Raw genomic sequence first — 22,268 nt, 5'->3', positions numbered from 1 at the left:
GGAGGCGGAGCTTGCAGTGAGCCGAGATTGCGCCACTGCACTCCAGCCTGGGCGACTGAGCAAGACTCTGTCCCAAGAAAAAAAACAACAACACAGTATTGGAGGATCTTTACCATCTTGCCCACACTTTCCTCTCCAGTCTTCTCCTTTAGACTATGGAAGGCCCGGTGTTCCAATGTTGCCTTTCCAAAGCTTTCCCCATCCTCCTGGTTGTTCTTCTAGGTGCTCTGAGTCCCTGCACTGCCTCTCTCCCAGAGATAGTTTTGATGTACTATAATTACTCTGGAACATATTGATCTTCCCTATTTGCAGTGAGGTTCTAGAAGAAAGGATAATGGTTAACCACTGGGTCGGTGCAGAGTAGTTGCCAGTATGTATCTATTGATGGCAGAAATCAGTATAAATCTTACTAGTGTCCATCAACATCCCACCTTCACCCCCAGCCATCCTTCCAAGCCCACTCATCCTACCATCTTGACACAGTGCCCACTGGTGGACCCTCAGGGCCTCCTGGGATCTCTCTCTATCCCATTGTATTCCTGTGAGTGCTTCTAGGCCAGGTCACTTCCAGCCCAGTCATCCTGCAGCCAAACAGCTCATAGGAAGAGTGAAGGCGAGGGCCTTCCCGGGCCCCCTTGTGCTCATGGAGATCTGTTCTCCATCACAGGGGTGTCGGGGGAGACAACCTCAGTATCTCCTTCAGGCCCCGTCCAATGGTACGAATGATTCCCAACTCCCGGAGGAAAGATGCCCCAGCTTCAAACTACCCTCCTGTGACTGGACTTAAGGCTGCAGGACAGGGCTTGGGGTGAAATTCATCTTGCCTGCTCCCCTCTCCCACTAGATTTACCTTCCCAAAGATGTCTGCTTGCACCAGTGTTAAAATGAGCCTGCATTCCCTGTGCACACAGCAACAGCTTGGCAATCCGGAGGCAAGGTGGGAGGCGGAGAAACACTGAAACGAAGTCTTTCTGCCTCAACCCACAAAGTGAACCACTCCCCAGGTAGGTCACCAAGGATGGTAGTCATTGTTTCAATGGGATCTGAGTGATCTAATGAACTTTCAGGGGATTTCTCAGACCTGTCAACAAACCGACTTCTCAGATGTGTTTTGCCAAAGAACGGAGCCGAGATGCAAAGAGGAACTCTCGCCGGACGCTCAGGTTCAGGTTTAAGGAGCATGGGCGCTTTTGGGGCGGTGATAGAACCAGAGTCCCCAGTTCTCTTGGAGCCACCCTTTATGGCCTGGTCCAGGCTCCGCTGAGCCCTGAAGCCCCTCCCACTCAAGCCCCTCCTGTGTCCTTCAAACTCCGGCTTCCGAGACTGTTGGAAGGTGGTGAAGGGGGCATGGTGGCTGTTTCTCTGTGACTTCCTGGCTCTGGCTGCAGAGAGCAGTTGGCTTGTGTCACACTCATCCTCAGTCATGATTAGATACACCCCCACTGTTCCCCTGAGCGTGGCTCCAGAAAGAGTCTGCAAGGGTCCCTCTGTAAGTAGAAGCAGCCTCCATCTCATTGGCCCCCCTGGAGACGGCCCGGGTCCCCTTCCGCGATGATGCTACACAGACCCGCTCCATCCTGTCCCTACACCTTGCCCTCAGGTCACCTAGGAACCTCAGGGCAGCCAGCCTGGCCAATCACCTGTGGCTGCCAGCATCCACCTGCCTCCCTGGGCTGGAGGGGGCAGGAACTCAAGTGCTCCCCCTGCCCCTGGCTTCACCCCCACCCTTCAGTACCCCCCCCAACTTCCCCAGACCATACAGAGGTAGCACAGTGACCAGCATTTCGCACCTCACCCTTTGCTCCCTGCCCGAGGCCCACTCTGCAGCTTAATCTGTGACATTTAACATAAATAGTTTTCTATTCCCAGCTGACCTTTAATGGCTTTTATCATCAGCTGTGGTTCCTGGCAGCCGTACAAGAGCTGCTGTCGGTTGCCCAAATCTATTCCAACAGAATACCCACGGAGAGCCCATGGTTTTCGCCACGTGAAGCTGGGTGGGGGGGGGCCTGGAGATGTCTGACGAGACTTGAGCTTGCCACTCTTGGCCCGGAAATATCATTACGTGTTTCAATTAGGATTAGTGGGGAAGCCAGTTATTAAGTGGTTAGTTATTATGGTAATGGAGACACTCCACAGTAGCTGGTGCGGGCCACTCTTGCCTTCCTCTAATGGCCACTTTTTAAATCCCTAATCCCTCCCTGATGCTCTGTTTGCAAGTGCAGTAGGATGGAAATGGAGGGAAGAGACCAGAAAGAGGTGGGTTTTGCATCCCCTTCTTCCCCCCACCCCGCGCCCCTTCCCCAGCCAAGATACCGTTCCCAGCAGGTGTGTGCTGTAGTGACATTAGGAAACCCTCCACCTGAAATCCCAAGCCGTGTCTTCACACCCTCAGAAGCAGAAGAAGTCATTGTCAAGGCCAGCGCCCACTTCCACCAACCCCTCCGGGTGTCTTTCCTCCCACTCACAGATGATCACTGTGTCATCACAGAAAGGATGTGAGAGAACCCCTGTGGAGGTTTGGGTTTCGGCAAAGACCCTGCAGATACTGAAGGTGCAGAGAAGTGAATGTGGACTCTCGGGCTGAAGGGCAGGAGAGTGGAGCTCTGGGTCCATCTTGCTAATGACCTTGAGCAAGTCACATGTCTTCCAGAAGCTCCAGCCCCTCCCTGCGTACTGAAGGTTCAGACCAGCTCTCAACCCTTCCTCTGCTGCACCTGAAGGATATGGCATTCCCTCCTCAGGGGTGACGGCCCATAGCCGGATAAATGAGGGACGCTTGCCCAAAGTCACTGCAGCAAAGTCGGGCAGAGGCATGGCAGAGTCTGGAGTGTGGGTCCTGCCAAGGGTGGGGGAGAGGGAGAGGAGGGGAGTGAGGGGAAGAGGAGGGGAGTGAGGGGGAGAGGAGGGGAGTGGAGAGGAGAGGACCGTGGGTGGTGGGGTGGGAGACTGGTGGAGGGAGAGGTGCTTAGTTTGTTTCCTGCTCAGCTGTGCCAACAAAAAAGAAAATGAATCTGTGGAGCCCATACAAGGTGGCAGAGTTGCAGTGCCGAAGCGCAGCTCAGTGGAGGAGGCGGCAGGCACGGGGCCCAGAGAAAATTATCTTTCTAACCACTACGTTGGTACCATAATCACCTTCACGCAGCAGCTCTGGTTCCTGGGGGAGGGGCCACCGGAGAACCACTTGGTTTGATTCCTTTAATCTTTTGACACCGCCTGTCACGGAGGAGTATGTAATTAGGCCGCACTGTACCTTCCCAGCAGCCCAAGCCGCAGACACCTCGCAAGATGAGAGCAGGTGCTGCTGGAGCCGCCGGGCTGGGCCGGGTTCTTAATTGGCCTATGTGCTTCTCTTGGAGTCTGTCCTGTTTTTCCAGGGATGCAGCTACCTCCTGGACCGCGGTGGGGGTTGCTCTCTCAAGGGGTCTCTGAGGGACCAGGGACCCTGCCATGATGCTGGTTTGGGGGCAGGTTTGGTGGCAGGTGAACTCCAGCCTGACCAGCTAATGGCCCGAGAATGTGCCCTGCCTGCTCCGAAGAGCTCCCTGACCCCAAAGACCCTTCTGTGCACACATCTGAACCCCCATCCCAAGTCTCTGCACCTTGCTATAAAGAGTCAGCCATGGAGATGTGTGTGGCGACCCCAGGAGCACCAGGAGGGAGGCTCTCCTTGCCTGGAAAGAGAGCAGCCTCTTGTTTTCTACGGTGGACAGGCCAAAGGGATACAGTCGCAAGGGTTTGAGGATTTGGGAAGTGGAAGAGATTTGAGGATGGCCAGGAGGGGTTTGGAACCCTGTTTTGCTCAGCAAAGAGCAGAGTAAAACAGGGCTGTTTATTCAGGCCCTAAATGGTGGGGATGCTGCTGTCTGCCCAGCAGCTGACACGCTGTGGGGGTGTATTCAGGCAGCGCTGCTTCCTCCTTCTCCCTGGAGCCTCAGCCTCTCCTTGGCTGTGCAGGAATCTCCATCCTGCAGTGGCAGTTTTAGAAGAGGGTGGCAACTTTCCCCTCTTCCACAGCCAGCACCTGCTCAGCAGTCTTCCCGCGTGGAAAACTGAACAGGAGCCCCTGGTCGAATCATCTCCCAGCTGGGAGCAGCGGGGCTTCATGTAAAAGTGTGGAGCCAACCAGAGCAGGGAGAGGGAGTGACCTAGGGAGCCGCCACGTACAGGGATGCCCTGGCCCGTCCCTGAGTGTCCTACACCACTCTGCTAGGCCTGGGAGGCCCAGGCATGGACAGGAGGGCAGGGTACCCTGTTGACCGTCTGCAGGATTCTGGAAGGCTGAATGACATGGTGATAATCCGCTCAGCTCTGGGGTCCAAACGCCACTTCAAATCTCAGCTTCACCAGACAGGGGTGACTGTAGGCATGGTTTAACCTCTTTATACTCTGTCTTCTCGTCTCCAAAATGGAGTAGTAAAGGAATTATTGAATCCTGGAATTGCTGTCAGCACTAAAGCGGATAGCTAAGGCAAGAGTTTGGCACGGGAGACAAGCTCTACAATGTCAGCTGTGGGGTTCCTTCGGCATCGTCTCATCAAGTCCTTTGACCCCAGATGGGACATGAGCCTGGGAAGTTTTGAGATCCTAGATTATTCTATCGAAAGGTGGCTTCTAGGTCTCCCGGCCCATACGTCTTCAGGACGTCCATCTTGGCCACCCCAGGTGGCCACTTCATCGTTCAATAGCATTCCCAGAAAGGAAAGCTGTGTTCTCCTCTGGCCCAGCCTAAGTTGTAGCGAGGTGAAATGCCTTCCCCTGCCCCCTCTAAATAGTAGTTCTGGGTCTTCTGGAAACTCACCAGCAGCCACTCTGGATCCCTGTGGCCTGTGGACCCGCAGCATCACTGTCCCCCGGGGGCTTCTGAGAGACACAGCGTCTGGAGTCCAGCCCAGGCCTGGGGAATCAGAACCTGCCCCTGGACCAGATCCCCCGAGGATGTGTGCATGCAGAGAGTGTGGGAAGGCTGCTCCATGCCTCCTAGGAGACCACAGTTCTCTCTCACCACCGTGAAAAGCCTCAGCAATGTGTCCCTGGGAAATGCGAGCTACCTGCAAGTAAATTATTATTAATAGTTACAGTACCAACATTTGCAAATAATGTCATTTTGGAAAAAGGAAATTAGAGCTGACTCGAAGTTATTCCTATCAAGACATCACCCTTACGTCTGCATTCTAACATGCTTTCTTGAAGGAGAATTACTGTCGTGATGCACACACACGGGGGACCTCGTCAGCAGGTGTCCACTAAGGAGAGAGGACCTAACCCACCCTTCCTTCTGAACAGCGGTCCTACCCACTATGTTCCCATGAGACGGTCAGTCAGATGGTGTAGGAGGCAGAATGGCCCCAGGCAGCCACATCCATGCGGTGCAGGCCTCGTTCTTGGAAATTCTTCCTTACGTTGGTCTGCAAGACGCCCCCCTGGAACTCTTACCCTTCCTTGTTAAGTCTCTGGCTGCACATGGAATTAGCCCACCTCCTCTTTCACAGGACACAGCTGTTCCTTCCCATTGCTGCCGTAACTAATTGCTACAAACTGAGGGGCTTGCAGCAACAGAAACTGATCCTGTCACAGCTGTGGAGGATGGACGTCCAACAGCAAGGTGTCGGCGGGATGTGCGCTCTCCAAAGGTTCTCGGGGAGGATCCTTCCTTGCCTGCTCCCAGGCGTCCCTCGGTTTTAGGCTGCCAAGCTCTAATCACTGCCTCTGTCATCTGTGGTTTTCTCCTCCTCCCTCCCAAATCTCTCTTTGCCTCTGTCATGACACCTGCCACTGGATTTGGGTTCCCCCCGAATCCAGAATCTCATTTTGAAATCCTTAACTCAGTGACATCTGCTAAGATTCCTTTTCCAAATAAGATCGCATTCACAGGCTCTGGCAAGCAGGACGTGGACAAATCTTTCGGGGGCCACTAATCGACCCACAGGAGGTCCATTTAAATATTTAAAGGCACGCTCTCAACCAATTGCCTCTTCTCCATGCAAAGACAAATCCCAGAATCGTTCAGTAGATCTTCCATGTGATCTGTCAGCCTGACTGACACCCCTGGCCCTGGGCAGAATGTCTGTCTCCTCTCAGACAAAGGACTTGAACAATTTTTCTTTTTTTTCTTTCTTTTTTTTTTCTTTTTGAGACAGAGGCTTGCTCTGTTGTCCAGGCTGGAGTGCAGTGGCGCCATCTTGACTCACTGCAACCTCCACCTCCCGGGTTCAAGCGATTCTCCTGCCTCAGCCTCCTGAGTAGCTGGGACTACAGGCGCCCGCCACCACACCCAGCTAATTTTTGGTATTTTTGGTAGAGACGGGTTTTCACCATGTTAGCCAGAATGGTCTCAATTTCCTGACCTCGTGTTCTGCCTGCCTCAGCCTCTCAAAGTGCTGGGATTACAGGCGTGAGCCACTGCACCTGGCCAAGGACTTGAACGATTTTAACCTGGTAGGGTAGGATGAGCTATGGTGGGCAGTGGGTGGTGTCACTTAGGTAGAGAACTTGAAAAAGGAGGTTCCAAAAATCAGGGCTGGGATGTGGGTGAGGCAAGAGAGATGCCTGGAATCTAAGGCACTGCTCTCTTTCAGTCTCATGCAGGCAGGCCCGTGAGCGTGAGTGCTTACATCCATACCCTGGGCCTCGCTCTCCTCTCCCTAGCCCCGGCCTGCCCTAAAGAAGCCAGCTGGGGGACTTCCAGGACCCTTCTCTGGAGAAACGTTCCAGAACTGAGCCACCCACCAACACGGGTGAGCTTCCTGCGAGAGTGAGGGGAGACTCCCTGAACCTCTGCTGGGTGCTCCCCACCGCTGCCACACCAGGTTCCCAGGGGTCAGTCCCATCCCTGCCTGGGGCAGAGTCAGGGAGAGTCCTGGGAAGAAGAAATGGCATAGGTAAAGAGTTTCCTTCCCTGAGGGTCTCAGTCACTGCACCTTATTCACCGTGCATGGGAGTATCCAGGAATCGTGCCCCCTGGGGTTGGCCGGTATACAGGTTCTGCAGTCGTTCCAGGCATTTCTGGGCAGACCACCGTTGAAGACTCAGACTCTTTCATGGACCTCCACTTGTAAGCCCCTCTGGAAGCTGAGGGTGAGTCCTGCCTGGCGTGTTGCCTACCCAGCCTCATCCAGGTAGCCGCTGGCACTGCAGCAGTTAGGAGCTTATGGCTGGTCCCCCAGCCTTCCTCCCCCTCAGCCTCCTGGGCTCTTTTAACAACCCTCATTTGCAGAGCTGTTTTGAAGTTTTGCAGAGAACTTTTTACCTCTCCTTTAATGGGACCTTCACAATGACCTCGACATTTATTCATGAGCCCATTGTACTAAGATGAACCTGAGGTGAAGGCAACAAATCTGCTGCCCCGGGCTCCACAGCTCAGAATCGGGGTCAGGACTGGTCTCTGGGGTCCATCCCTCCCAGTGATCTGCTCTTCCTTTGCCAAGCATCTTGGACTAGACGTGCAGCAGGAGTGTCCAGTGAGTCCAGGGTAGGCATCAGGCCTGCGGGCACAGGCCCGGTTACCTAGAGAGTTGCCTCTTCTGACCAAGAGGAAGAATTCATGAAGAGCCAGCCTCCTGGCCTGGCAGGCAAGTGTTTCACCTGGTCATCAGACTTTTTTAAGAGGCACCAAGGAAGCAAATAGCAGGTGGCCAGGCCAGGATGGACATAGTCAAAGTGAGTCAGCTGGTTTCGTGGAACTGCTAACCCAGCCGCCACCCTCTCCTGCCTTCCAAGTAGCAAATTCTCTGGTCCCGCTCACAGTCAGCTTGTACCTGGGTTGCTCATTCTTGAAGAAAGCTCGCTGCTGGGCCTGCCTCTGTCTCTGAGATGAGGCCAGGAAAGCTGGGGTGGTCTCACTCTGTGTCCTGGTTCCACCACACCTGACCCCCAGGACAGCTGAGAAAAATCTGCAACCTTTCACAGCTGGTTGACTTTCAGCACAAATGGGCAGGTGCCTAGAGCAGCCGGCAGGATCGCTCATCTGAAACCACTTGGGAAGCTCCAGGGAATGACTCTCCATCCAAGCTGGTGGGAAGTGAGGTGGGCCTCAGCCTGGGCCAGAGTCGTCAGGGTAAACGCCACCTGTGGGAACTCAGGCTCTGCCTGGCAGGGGCCCCCAGAGCCGTTCTGAGATGACTCTTGCTTCTGCTGCCAGCAACGGCGGGTTCCATCTCAGGGAGGGCAGGGAATCAATCCTCCATTAATCCTCAGGACTGGTTCTTTAAGCCCACCTGGGTTTAGTCCTTAATTTCACTATTTACTGGGTGACCTGAAACCAGTGACTCAACCTCTCTGAGTGCAGGCATCCTTCTCTGTTAAGTGGAAATAACCATAGAACCTCCAACCTTACAGGTTGTTAAAAGGATCACATTAATTGACGGATGGAAAAGTACTGGTAATGTGTAAATGCCTGGCAAATGCAGTTGCTGGTTGTTTTTGGTTTTTTTGTTTGTTTTTTGTTTCTATTTTTGTTTTTTTGAGACAGAGTCTCGCTCTGTAGCCCAGGCTGGAGTGCAGTGACGTAAACTCAGCTCACTGTAACCTCTGCCTCCTGGGTTCAAGTGATTCTTCTGCCTCAGCCTCCCAAGTAGCTGGGATTACAGGTGCCCACCACCATGCCCGGCTAATTTTTGTATTTTTAGTAGAGATGGGGTTTCACCACGTTGGCCAGGCTGGTCTCGAACTCCTGGCCTCAAGTGATCCACCCGCCTCAGCTTCCCAAAGTGCTGGGATTATGGGTGTGAAAATGTAGTTAGTGTTAATGTCATTACTGTTGTGATGGGAAGCATGCCAAGGCGCAGGCAACAGCCATACCCTGCCCACTTACCACCTTTCTACTCTCCTCATGGTCCCCCCAATACCAAGTTTCATAATGCCAAGGCCTACTGCTACGGTTATGAGCAGAAATGGGCCCCCTCCAAATTCATATGTTGACACAGTAACTCCTAGCACCTCTGAATGTTATCGTTTTGGCGACAGGGTCTTTAAAAAGGTAATCAAGGTAAACCAAGGCCACTGAGGTGGGCCCTAATCCAGCATGACTGGTGTCCTTATAGGAAGAGGATATGTGGACAGAGACACGTGCAGAGGGAGGACCACGGGAGGACACAGCCAAGTCACCAACCCTGCCTCCAGCTTGATCTCAGACTCCCAGCCTCCAAAACCATGAGAGAAGGAATTTCTGTTATTTAAGCCCCCCAGTCTGTGGTGTTTTGATAGGGTAGCCCTAGGAAAAGGATACCGTTATGTGACCCATCGTAGGTTCTGGAAAGCATTTGTTCTGTAGGACATCAATAGGGCTTGTGTAAACACAGGATTCTGCAGTCAAACAAATCTGAGAACCACTGGGTCGAGCATGGCTCACCAGATTTTCTTTACTGGAAGCCTCCTCACAGCTGTGACTGTGCTCATGGGTGTTTTGAATGCCTAGGAGGGGAGAGACCAAGAAAGGGGGCATTTCCCACCCTTTCTTGAACATGGAATCCTCGCCATTGCAAAGCATGGGCTTTGTGTTCTGCAGAACAGGCCTTGGCAACATGCTGGAAGCCGAGACCAGCTGGGGTGGGGAGGAGGCATGGGGGCAGGGTAAGACCCGGGGCCCTCTGCCTGTGCTGGCGAGTCCCTTGATCTCCCTTATCAGACAAGCAGCAGGGCCAGCCAGGAGTGCCACGTTTTATGGCTCTATCATGTGTGAGATCTTGCCCATTAGGGAGAAGCTGTCAACACAAAACATAGATTTCAAGATACACTTTCTACTCCAGGATTATGAATAACTCCTTCGATCATTAGAACCAGAGCATTTTTTAAAAAATCCAATTTGTTTCCCACTTCAGAACCCATTTAGTTTGCTTCCTGTCCTCTGGGTTGGGGAGGGAGGGCTGGAGGCTGGAGCCTTCCAGAATCCTGGCTCCGGTAACCTTGCACCCCCCCCAGAAATTGTGCAGGTTTTTCATCTGAAACCTTGATTTTCCTAGGAATCATCTGTTATCCATTTCCTATAACCCAGCTGTGTATTTCTGTTGGAAGGTATTTCCTTTATAATCAGGCAGAGCTGCAGGGGGCGCTGTGGAGTGGGCAGCATCCCCCAGAGGGTCAAGAGGAGACATTCCAGACAGTCTCCCAGCGGAGAAGGTTGGGAAGATGCTGATTTCATCTGTCAAGTCCTAAAGCAGTGAACTAATCCAACATTAAACGAAAACAAAAATATTCACCAGGCAAAGGAGTGTGAAAAATCCCCATTGCTGTCTCTCTCTCCTCATCAGCGACGGAAACCGGGGCTTCCTAGAAGAAAGGATGCACTCCCCACCTCCCTCTGTTTGTGCTGCAGTGAAAACTGACACGAGAGATTCATTGGAACATGTGCCCTCGTTCCACTCGCATCAGCCCACCGCGGGGACAGGAGCTGTTCATCTTTTTGGCTCTGCTCACAGCCTCCAGAACACTTGTGAGGGGCACCTTGCAGGTGCCGTGGTCGGATGAGGCCCCTGGGGCTCTTCCAGAGGCTGGCACTCTCCACAGTTGTTGCTCACCTACCTGCTCAGGCCAGGACAGGCCGGAGTGGACAATGTCTTCCCAGGAGGCTGAAGCTGCTCTATCACTCACCAAACCCTCTCATCTGCCGGCCTGACCCTGTGCTATGCTGGAAATAGCACTCGAGCCGGACGTCCTCCCTGACTTGGAGAAGGGCAGTGCCCTGGAAGGAGAGGACACAGAAGCAGCTGTTTACGTAACCTCTGAGGGCTGCAATGGGGCGAGCAGGAGAGTGACCAGGAGCCCGGGGCAGCTGGTGACCCACTCCTGGAGGCATTTGTGAGGTGTCAGAAGAGGGGGCCCCCTTGAGCAGGGCTTGCAGGGATGGCTAAGAGTCCATCAGGCAGATGAAATGATTTACTTTCTCACACTTACCAAGCTTAGAAATGACCTCCTTTATGCATATGAATGACTTTATTCATGTATATGACTCACCTTCTTCATGCATGTGATGATCTTATTGTTTGCAACTCACTTTCATGCATGTGATGACCTTATCCATGTATGTGACTCACCTTCATGCATGTGATGACCTTATTCATGTAGCTGATTCACCTTCTTCATGCATGTGATGACCTTATCCACGTATGTGACTCACCTTTTTCATGCATGTGACAACTTTATGAATGTGACTCACTGTTTGTCTTCCCATCCCCCTAAAACATAAACTCAATGAGAGCAAGGCCTCTGTCTACTTCTTTTTAATCAGCATGTCCCCAGTGCCTAGCTTAGTACACAGTAAGTACTCAAAACTACATGTTAAATGGTTGGGAATGAAGGCCAAGGGAGAGTCAGGGTGGGAAGGACCTTGACAGAGAGTGACAGGTGCCTGCCCCATTCCCCCAATCTTGACAGGAATCACCCCCTGACTTCCCACCCTGAGAGGTGCCAGGACAGCCTCACCAAGAGGTGCATGGCCATGAACCATTTCCCCTCATAACTCCCAGATGCACCAAGATTGCCATGGAGAAGGCCCAGATGAGGTCCCTGGGCTGTACCCGCTTGCCAGCAGGTACAGAGCGGCGGGTGGGGGCCGCTGGCTGGCCCTGCCACGCACCCTTCAGGCTCCCGCTCCTGCCTCCCTCAGCCTCAGTCCTTTTAGCTCTCATTTGTAAGTGGGCCTCAACCCAAGCGCAAGATTCAGCGGGAATCCGGCCGGGTTCCCAGACGCTTAATTGGAGCTGGGCTCTTCATTACCCGCACACCTGTTCCCCAGCACCATATGGTCTGAGGTAAATAGACTATAATTGTTTATCCAGAGTCCATTCTGCTGTGAGTGAGTGAGTGAGTGCCGGGCCGCCTCCACCGCCACCTCCAGCTCCCCCGCCATCGCCCCTGCCACTGATCCCTCACCGGGCTGCTGAAGGACGAAGCCCCACACAAGGTTGAAGAGTTTATAGCTGTCCCGGCAGAGCCACCTTCCATGTCCGGGGGCCCACCTTGGAGCAGCTTCTCCTCTGGCTCCAAGGAAAAGTCACTGCCCAGCTATGCAACTGCTGGGAGCTTGGCAGCCGGGTCTCCCTGCCCTTCCAGCGTGGCTGAGCAGCCGGGTTCCTCGCTAGCACTGGGATCATTTATCTCTTTCCCCATGGAGGCTGGAGGACGTCTGAGAAGGGCCTGGGCTTTGGAGCCTGGAAGGCATGGGCCTCGCCTGTATCTCCGCGCTGCCACTTTCCAATTTAGTGGCCTCGGGTGAGTTTCTTCACGTCTTAGCCTTTGGCTGCTGCGTCTTCCAAAAATCAGGACATGATTTTTTTCTGCATCCCGTGGTCGTTCACAACAGAAGGCGTTAATGTTCACGGGGTACGTCCTGTTGGGTCAGCACGCTACCGTGTGCTTTAGAGATAGGGCCTCTTGGAGGAAGACGCTTTGATTATAAACACTTCACAGAGGAACAAAGTCAGGCTTAGGCTGGTGAACCCACTTGCCCAGTGCTACCCAGCCAGAAACTGGGGGAGCTGGAATTCTAACCCAGTTCTGTCGATTTTGGAAGTTGATCTCCTGACCACCATCCTATATTTACTTGATGAGATCACGCATCAAAGAGGCCTGGCCTGGTGCCTGGCATATAGAAGAAAATCAATAAATGCCCATTCTTTTCTCGCTGCCCTTCCTTCAGTGAACAGATGCCCCTGCCACCACCACTCAGGCTTCTGGGAGGCATCCAGAGCTCCGGGCTGCCAATGTGCCCTCCCCCAAGATACAGTATAAATAGAGCAGAGCCCGGTCCCCTCCCCAGTCCCCTTGCCTTTGTTCCTGGCCAGCCCTACCAGGAAGCAGTGGCCCTTCCCCACCGTGCAGCCGCTCCCCAGATGGCCCTGGACCACCATGCAGCCAGGCAGGAAAAGGGGGAAGGCAGGACGGCAGACAGTGCCCCAACAGAGCTGAGCTCTCAGCCTTGGAAGGAGTCAGATGAGTCTGTCTTAAGAAAGAGCAAGGGCACCTGAGCATTTTGGGGGATCTGACTGAAAGCATGACCCCGTGCAGGAGGCAGAGTGCTCGGCACCTTGGGGGGAGCCAGAGCCACACGAGAGCCTGGACACTCGGGGCACCTGGGGTCTCTCTTCAGGGGCACAGGAGAAGGCTGCTCTTCACCATCTCACCACCTGAGTTTTTCCCTTTCCTGCCCAGAGCTCCTCTGCTCGCCCAGAGCTGCTCCAGGAGGATGGATGTCTTCCCCAAGCCCAAGAGAACAGATGCTGTGTCCTCTTAATCTGCACGGAATTGGTCTTTAATATGATGAAGGGCTTCTAGACCTTTCAGCTCTGACAGATCCCCTATATAGCAGAGTCACTGGCTCTTACCAGAGCCTACCTGGGCAGGCAGGCGCCCTCGGGTGGGCTCAGAGACTGTCTCACCCCCAACCAGTCGGCAGCAGCTCCCCCAGCCCAGAGGAAGGATGAGACTCAAGTCCTATCCTTTGATAATCCTATCCCCCTAGATAGACAGACAGCAAGTTCCCAGTACACACACTCATCAGTCCACAAAGAGGAGCTCCAAACATGAAGCACATGGCCACAAGGAAGCCAGGAAACCAGGGGGAGCAGAAACAAGCGTTGCTGGAGCCTGTGGGGTCATTGGGGAAGTCTTCCTGCAGGAGGTGCCCCCAGGGGTCTTGAGAGCTCTGATCCCCGTGAGGTACCTGCTGGCTCTGTGGAAGGTAGAGAATCAGGCAGGAACAAGAATTGCAACCGAGAAAAAATAGATATGGAAAAAAAAAAAAGGAAAAGCTTTTCCTAGCAAGTTTTCCATCTGCCTACGGGGAGACCCTTTGAAGAAGAGCCTGCGGCCGGAGCAGCAGCAGCAGCTGCCTCTCCCATCTCCCGGAAGGGGAAGGAGTTTTAAACAATACTTAAGCTGCTGTATAAATTGGCCCCTGAGGGGATGCCATGCAGCTCTGCCTTGGCCTGATGAGCATGGGGATATCTGCAAGCCCAGGCATCAGGCATGGCTGCTGGAGTGGTCAGCAGGGTGCCCGCCTGCCCTCGGCATTGGAAAGATGCAGCATCCTGGAAGCAGGAGTCCCACTCCCTGGGAACGTGAGCCTCTGAGGAAATCTCTGTAACTCAAAGACTTGGAGGGCCAGGTGTGGTGGCTCATGCCTGTAATCTCAACACTTTGGGAGGCTGAGGTGGGCAAATCATGAGGTCAGGAGTTCGAGACCAGCCTGGCCAAAATGGTGAAACCTCATCGCTACTAAAAATAAACAAATTAGCCAGGCGTGGTGGCACGTAACTGTAGTCTCAGCTACTCGGGAGGCTGAGGCAGAAGAATCACTTGAACCTGGGAGGTGGAAGGTGCAGTGAGCTGAAATCGTGCCACTGTACTCCAGCCTCGGCAACAGAGCGAGACTCTGTCTCAAAAATAAAAAAAAGACTTGGAAACCAGACTCAGGTGTTCTGGTCGGGGTCCTGGGTGAGGGTCAGAGCCCTGGATGAAAGGGAAGAGGAAGGCATGTGTCCTGGGCTCCTGTTCTACGGCTGGACACGGGACCAGGCACTTTATAGACACTCTCTCATCTAACCTTCGAAGACCTTCCTGCTAGTTATCATTGCTACTCCCATTTCACAGATGAGAAAAGTAAGGGCCAGAGAGATGAAGCCACTCGCCCAAAGTCACAAAACCAGAAGGGGCCAAATCCGGCATTCGAACCCAAGCCATACACTGTGCCTCTCTTTGAATGTTCCACTCTGGTTAGGGAAGATGGAGCAGCTGGAGACAGTCCCCAGACCTTTGCAAACTGTCCTGGACTTTGTGGCACAGCCTCGGGCCCTGAGGTGCAGGGGACACACAGAGCTGGCAGGGTTTGAGATGAAGGAGAAGGGCTGTTCTCCCGGGCTCGTTCCCTTATCAGAACACCTGTGTCCAGCTTCAAAGCCATGGCTGTCATTACCAAGGCCCCGTCCACACCTCCCGGGCACCCAGCGGGCAGCACATGGCACAGGCATCTGGGACTCACCTGAGGGCTTCTCTCAGCCCAGGTAGGGGCCGAGCTCAAGGGACTGGGGAGTGAATGGCCCTGGAAGCAGCCTTGGCCAATGTCAGATGGACTCAGAGGATGAAACCTCCAGCTGCCAAGTTCCCCGGTGGAATTGGGCCCCACTGCCCGTGGCAGTAACCTTCTCAGTAGCACAGCATCCTGTATTCACTTCTTCCTGCCCCGTCTCCTTCCCCACTCCCCTACTAGTACTTCCCCAGATCACCTCCCAAAGAAATCAATGCATGCAACCCCTTGTCTTGGGTCTGCTTCTGGGGGAACCCAAGCTAAGCCCTCCCCTGTGCATCCTTCCTGCCCCCATCCCTGTGCCTTCCGTCCACCTGACCCCCATGCATCAGGAGAACGAAGGTAGGTTTTCTCCTCAAGGAGACATAACTAATAACAAGATCACAAGCAACCCAAAGACACAGACATCAAATATTACACACCCAGAGTGAGATTCGTATCTCTCTATCTGGAGCGCCGTGCTTTAGAGTGACGGCGCGGCCGCCAACCCTCTCATTGATGAAGTATGTTATAAGTGCTAAGTAATAATAATACTGTAAAATGCCTCAGTGCTCAAGCATGAGCTCTGGGCTCCAGATAAAATGCCAGACAGATAGATTAGCAGGCGGAGGAAATACTCCAAAAGCCATCTCCCCACAGCTCCCTGGGCCTAAGAGATAGGTCCAATCAGCCCACTTCAATTACTACTTGGGGACTAATAGCCAAGAGACTGATTAAATCCCCTGTCCAAGCGCCTGTGCTGTGCAGAGCTGGTGACAGCAGGACAGCAGGACAGGTGAGAACAAGGAGAATGAGACGGGATGGAGGAGCATGCAGGTCGTCTGAGCAGATCTGGGCTCATCCTACTGCAGTGCCCCATCTGTCCTTACTGAGCCATGTCCGAAGCCCAGGCCACCATCCCCCAGCACTGGCTGGGCCCAGAGCAGGGCTGGCCATCCTCTGCTGTCCTCCTTGGCTGACTCCTCTCCACTTTCCATCAAGAGAAAATGGAGAGGCCGAAAGAGGCCATGGAGAACCAGAAGGACAGCTGATTTGCTTGTCCTCGGGGGATAATCTGGGGGAAGGAGGTGGTTTTGCCTCAGAACCAAACCCAGGTGGAGGGGAGCACCAGGCAGTGAGGCCTGCCTCAGAGCGAAAGGCAGGAAGAGGGAACAATGGCCCAAGCATTAGACAAGGACCCTTGAGGACTGTGAGCCCCAGAGGCTAGAACTTGAGTAGGGGCATGAGAAATGCAGAGGAGAGGTTCCAACTCCCAGAGATGCTGCCTTCCACGGGGCGGGGGTAGGGGACCAGTGAGAGCACCCCAGGAGCCACAGCTGGGTGACTGTCAGCCTCAATCTCCACTCGCCCCCAGACACCTGCTCCCCGTGCCCCATCTGTTCCAAGGTAGGAAAGGTCAGAGTGACAGCTGTTGCTGCATTGGGAGGGGCAAGGCCTTCCCCAGTGGAAATGTATCATGTATGTCCTGCTGAGCCGGGGAGTCTTTTTTCATATAGGGCCTTTGACCTTCAGAAAAATATTTGAATCAAGGAGTGTGGGAGGAGGAAGAGGAAGAAGAGAGAAAGCAGGGAGGGAAGGAAGAAGGGAAGGGGAAGGAGAAAGCAAAGAGGAGAAGGAGGAGGAAGAGGAGCAGGATGAAGGAGAGGAGGGAAAGGAGAAAGGAAAGAGGAAGAGAAAGAAGAGGAGGAGGGGGAGTGTGGGAGGAGGGAGAGGAAACAGAAACAATTTACGCTAAATTTTATATTTGAGAGAGAACACAAGGAAACATTTGATTTTTTTCCCTAGTCAATCTGAGAACAAAATAGTGTGAATGTTGCTGAACATGTGTTTTTTAAAAATGAAAAACACAGAATGTAAAATCGTATCCAGGCCTCCCAACAAGTAGTATCTGAATGCTCACAACTGGGTCTGCCGATCCCAAGGGACAGGGCTGTGTGAGGGAGGAGGTGGGGGAAGAGGCTCCTTTGACAACAGGCTAGGAAGCCTCTGGGTGCCACAGACCATGAGGCCGGAGGAACTCGCCCCTCCTTGTTGAAGAAGAACATATAAATGCTCCACATACGGAAACTCAACTTGTAAACTCTCATTACTCATGAGCCGGAGGTGAGCAGATGGGAAATGAAACGGCACCAGCAGCGAGCCAGGGAGCCCCAGTGTGAGTATGAACCGGTGCGCGCGGGGAGGCTGAGCCTGGGAGGGGCAGCCAAGGGCGAGAGAGGGCGGGAGGAGGCGGAGATGGGGCTGCGGAGCAGGAGCAGGAGCAGCGCGTGGAGGCTGTAGCCGGAGGGGCTGGGATGTGGGAAAGAGACCAGCAGGGAGGGGGCCGCTCACCTGCAGGTGGGCACAGCGGGAAACATGAATGAGGGGCTCTTTCTTCCTTTTCGTTCCAGAGGGTCTAAGAGCGAGGAGGAGGAGTGCCTGTGGATGGCAGAGTAGACTTCCCCTGGGCCAGGTCTGGGCTCTGCTGCCACAACCCAGGCACATCCCATAACATTCCAAATTCTTCCACAACCCTCTTTTGTGTTTTCATCCTAAGAGAGGAGGCGCCAGAGTGGAGTCCTGCTCCCTAGAAACAGGTCTCTGGCTCTGCCTGGGGGCCCCTCTCTGCTTCCTCCCGTGTTCCTTGCGCTTCCTCCCGTGTTCCTTGCGCTTCCTCCCGTGTTCCTTGCGCTTCTGCTCAAGCTTCAGAAACCTGTGGTCACCTCAGTGGGATATGGGGCTTGGCACATGAATCCGTTTGCTAGGGCCGTCATGACAAAGTGTTGCAGGCTGGGAGGCCTAAACAATAGAAATTTGTTCTCTCGCAGTTCTGGAGGCTGGAAGTCCGAGATCAAGGTGTTGGCAGGGTTGGTTTATTCTGAGGCCTCTCTTCTCCTTGGCTTGGAAGTGGCTGTCTTCTCTGTGTGTCTTCACATGGTCTTCCCTTTGTGTTTGTCTGTGTCCAGATCTCCCCTTCTTAGAAGGACACCAGTCATACTGGATGAGGGTCCACCATCATTTTAGCTTGATCGCCGTTTTTTTTTTTTTTTTGAGACAGAGTCTCGCTCTGTCACCCAGGCTGGAGTGCAGTGGCACGATCTCGGCTCACTGCAACTTCTGCCTCCCAGGTTCAAACAATTCTCCTGCCTCAGCCTCCCAAGTAGCTGGGATTACAGGCATGCACCACCATGCCCAGCTAATTTTTGTATTTTTAGTAGAGACAGGGTTTCCCCATGTTAGCCAGGATGGTCTTGATCTCTTGACCTTGTGATCTGCCTGCCTCGGTCTCCCAAAGTGCTGGGATTACAGGCGTGAACCACCGCACCCTGCCTTGATCGTTTTTTAAAGACCCCCATCTCCAAATGCAGTCACATTCTTAGGTGCTGGGGTTGGGTGACCACATCTGGATTTGATGGGGTTGCAGTGCAGCCCATGGCAACAACCAGCAGAGGAGATGCATAACAAGGGTAGGGTGGGGAAGGTAAGAGGCAGGGGTTTGGGAGGCTGAGGCGGGAGGATGACTTGAGGTCAGGAATTTGAGGCCAGCCTGTCCAACATGGTAAAAACCCATCTTTACTAAAAATGCCAAAAAAAAATTAGGTGGGCAGGGTGGTGGGCGCCTATAATCCCAGTTACTTCATCTCAAAAAAAAAAAAGAAAAAGAAAGAAAGAAAGAAAGAAAAGACAAAGGAGGCAGGGGCCAACTGCACAAACAGACCCTCTTTTAAGCCCTCAAGTGATGGTGCTAATGGTCACCAGGGCAGAAAGTGGGCAGTCCCTCATTCGGGTAGACCCCAATTTATAACTCCTGTGGCTTCTGTTTCTCCTTCTCCTCCTGCTTCAGCAGGGCCTGCTGTGTTCTGCCACCCTAAGTCTCAGGCAGCAAGTGGGACAGAGGTCTGAGAAGCAGAGGACCTGGCTGTTGTTGTCAACAACCCCCTTCCACCTTCTCCCGTCCTCAGGGCTCGGCAGGGAGCAGGGAGAGGGCAGGACCTTCATCAGCCTAAGTGGCAATGATTGTTGGGGAGACTCGAGGCCAAGCCACTGAAAGTGAAGGGAAGAGGAAGGGAGAAAAGGCCAGGGATACTTGGTAAAGCTCAGAAGAAAGGAAACCAAGTCCATCTCTGCCACATCCCGGCTGCGGAGTGCTGCACATGCCTTCCAGTATTTCAAACTCTCATCACCACCATGAATGAGGATGGCATCATCAGTGGCTCCATTTTCAGAAGAGCAAACAGAGGCCCAGAGGGGTCTGGTGACTTTCTAACACCATGACCAGCAGGTAGAGGACTTGTAGTTTGAACCAGGTGTGTCCCACTGGCCAGCTCCCTTTCTGCTGCCTTTCCTACCCTGCACTGCCAGGCTGTGTCTGTGTGGTAGGTCCCCAAGCTGGAGGGTGAGCCCCCGAGGTTACCAGATGTCAATATCAGGCAGATCGGCAATCCAGGACCTCAGGGAAGGTTTAGAGGACGGCACAAACCACAAGTCAGAAGTGAGCCCAAAGCCAGGAAACCCAGGATGACGGAATGCTGGGAAGAACAGGTGGTCTCCCAAATCTAAGAGGAAAGGCTAATTTGGTCAAAGCCCCAATCACGGGAGCCCTGAGGTGTGCTCTCGAAACGCGTCTGAGTAGGTCCTGCCCTAACCCCACGCAGTTGCAGGCTCCCTGGGCCAGGCAGCGAAGGTCAAAACTATGCTTGCAGCATGATCTGAGTCCAAACGAGGGGGACACAAAAGTGAGTCCTGAATGTCTCAAGTTCTCTCAATTAAGGAAGACGCTGTCCTTGGGGGATCAGCCAGGTCACAGAAGAGAGCAAGAAGCAGTTGAAGATGCAAACTTAGGTCACGCAGCGCTGACCTGGCCCAGCCATTGCTCTTGGAAGCAACACATTGTTGGGTGACTGGGAAGGAAGTTCTTAACAAGAGCTGGGATGGAGCTGTAGTGGGAGGGGATCACATATCTCCTCCAGAACTGCTTCTCAGCACTAATAACCGGGTGGGGACCCAAGGCCAATGAGTGAGCTTTCTCTCTCTAGCCCATCTATGTCCAGGATAATGATGATGACAATGAGACCAGTGCCGGGCTTCCTGAGTTTACTGCATGACCTTGGCCAAGGGACTTAACTTACCTATAGCTTTTCTCATCTGTAAAATGTGATAAACGCAGCACCCTCCTCACTGATGAGTTAACCCAGGCAAACACCTCCCAGCCTGCCTGGCCCACAGCAAGCACCTCTGAGCGTCAGCTGTCAGTGCGTGCAGGGGACGGATGTTGTCCTGCCCTCCCAGCAGCTGGTAGAAGATTCCTCTTAGATCGAAAGAACTGCCTTGCTTTTGAAAACTCGTTGGTAAGGTCCCTGGTGGAAGAAGCTAGGGCTTCATAACCCGATGGGGGATGAACTGCTCCGTAAAAGACAAGGGAGGAATGTGTTGGTTGCACTGGAAGGGGAGGAAGCACAGAGCCAGGGTCAGGAGGGTGGGAAAGCCAGGGATTGCAGAAGGCTGGGAGGTTGCCCAGGGATTGCAGAAGGCTGGGAGGTTGCCCAGGGATTTCAGAAGGTTGGGAGGTTGTCCCTACCATGCACCCCTCGAGTCTCACTAAACTCACAAAATTCTCCAGGCCAATGGATGGTTCTGGGGAAAGGGTGAAGGGCTGTGTCTTGTACCTGCATCTGCCCACGTAAGGTCCCCAGTGGCCTCAGGCAGACACTGAAGTTTGAAGCAAGCTTTCCTAAATCTCCAAGGGGTGGGGGATTCTATATTCACCACTGGGCTTCAGCTGGATCAGCCAGAGGCCAAAAAAAGTGAGCCACACAACAGAGCCGGCTTCCCATAGACATGTCCGAGGGGGAAACCAGCATCTCAATAAAACTAAGTCAGCTCCAACCCGAGGTCTCTGCCCACTGGCTGCAACACAGCCCTCAGCTACCACCCCATGGAAGTGTTGTCGCATTTCAAACAGCAAAGACAGTTGGATGTCAGAGATGGTTTGAGTCTCCGACTTTTATGGAATTCCCAGCGCGAGAGCCTCCGGGCTCGGGCAAAATTTCCCCAGTGGCAGCGCTTTGCTCCCAACATGCGCCTTGCCTCCCAGCCTCCCCGCTATTGAATCCAGCGTGATTGTCTCTGGGGCCCATAATGGAATTTTATCAGGGATTCCTATAACTGGATTGCTTATTTGCAGCCTTCCGCCAGCGGCAGCTCCAGATAAAGAATGCAGAGTATGTGCTTCGGTGTCACAAACTGTGCCTGGCCACCATCCATCATCCTGTCAAGACATCACTCCAGACAGCCTGGCTTCAAGCAGAACCAGGTTGGGGATTTTCCTCCCAAGAATAACAAACAGCAGCTAAGTCAGGTTAGGGAGCCCCTGCTTCTCCACCATGCCTTCATTACAGATGAATGGATTTCAGGTTTCCCCATGTTGTCCAGCCAGTTCCCCTCTGTTTCCTCAGGGTCTGGAGCAGCAAAAGTCACCAACCCTCATCCCGTTTAAGAAGCCTCTAAATGTCACAATAAGTTTATGCAACCCTTGGCAGGTAGGATATAGAGATTGGAATAGCAAAAATTCTTTGCAAGTAGCAAGCATTTATAAAATTCATCCATGTATCTTATCCCATTGATCTTTATGGCCACCCTGTAAGGCAGGGATTGTATTCCCCAGTTGCCAGTTGAGCTGAACGAGACTGAGAGAAGTTAAGTGAGTTCTCCAAGGTCACATAGAGTCGGGGGAAGTCAGGATGTGCACCCAGTTCTTTCCACTCTAAATCATGCACTCCTGGTACTCCTTATGTTGCAGCTATTCTTCCTACCCCATACTCCTCCTCTCCTCAAACTGTGTCTCTCGGTTGCTGTCTGTCTTTCCATACCTAGTCCCGAGCATGCAGTGAGGGTCTGGCCATCTCAGAAGCTTCGTGGAGGGGGGGCTGCCCATCTCAGTGGCTGCATGGAGGGAGGGTCTGGCCATCTCAGTGGCTGCATGGAGGCAAGGTCTGGCCATCTCAGAAGCTACATGGAGGGAGGGGCTGGCCATCTCAGTGGCTGCATGGAGAGAGGGGCTGGCCATCTCAGTGGCTGCATGGACTGGGGGACTGGCCATCTCTGTAGCTGCCCTTGGTTGTCTCTGAAGAGGCACTGATCATCAGCGAGTCTGCCCTCCCCTCCTCTGAATCATAACCAACCAGGATCAGTGAGGCTGGAGCTGTGAGGGGGTTGCTTAGAGTGATCCAGTTCTTTTCTTTGATCTGTTAGATCCAGGAGCCAGCTGAGG

General features: G+C 53.4%; 1 protein-coding gene across 1 annotated transcript in view; it reads left to right on the top strand.

Moving 5' to 3' along the window:
• LOC105504593 overlaps positions 1–22,268 on the top strand; it is a 124,948-nt gene that overhangs the window by 76,008 nt on the left and 26,672 nt on the right. Inside the window, 7 exon segments of the mRNA XM_011932125.1 lie at positions 912–968; positions 970–1,004; positions 10,248–10,436; positions 11,463–11,527; positions 14,714–14,792; positions 16,001–16,133; positions 21,454–21,537. Of these exon segments, the coding sequence (XP_011787515.1) occupies positions 912–968; positions 970–1,004; positions 10,248–10,436; positions 11,463–11,527; positions 14,714–14,792; positions 16,001–16,133; positions 21,454–21,537 (642 nt within the window).

Source organism: Colobus angolensis, unplaced genomic scaffold, assembly GCF_000951035.1.
Source record: "Colobus angolensis palliatus isolate OR3802 unplaced genomic scaffold, Cang.pa_1.0 Scaffold1, whole genome shotgun sequence".
NCBI classification, from domain to species: domain Eukaryota; kingdom Metazoa; phylum Chordata; class Mammalia; order Primates; family Cercopithecidae; genus Colobus; species Colobus angolensis.
This window is presented reverse-complemented; position numbering and strand designations above follow the sequence as displayed.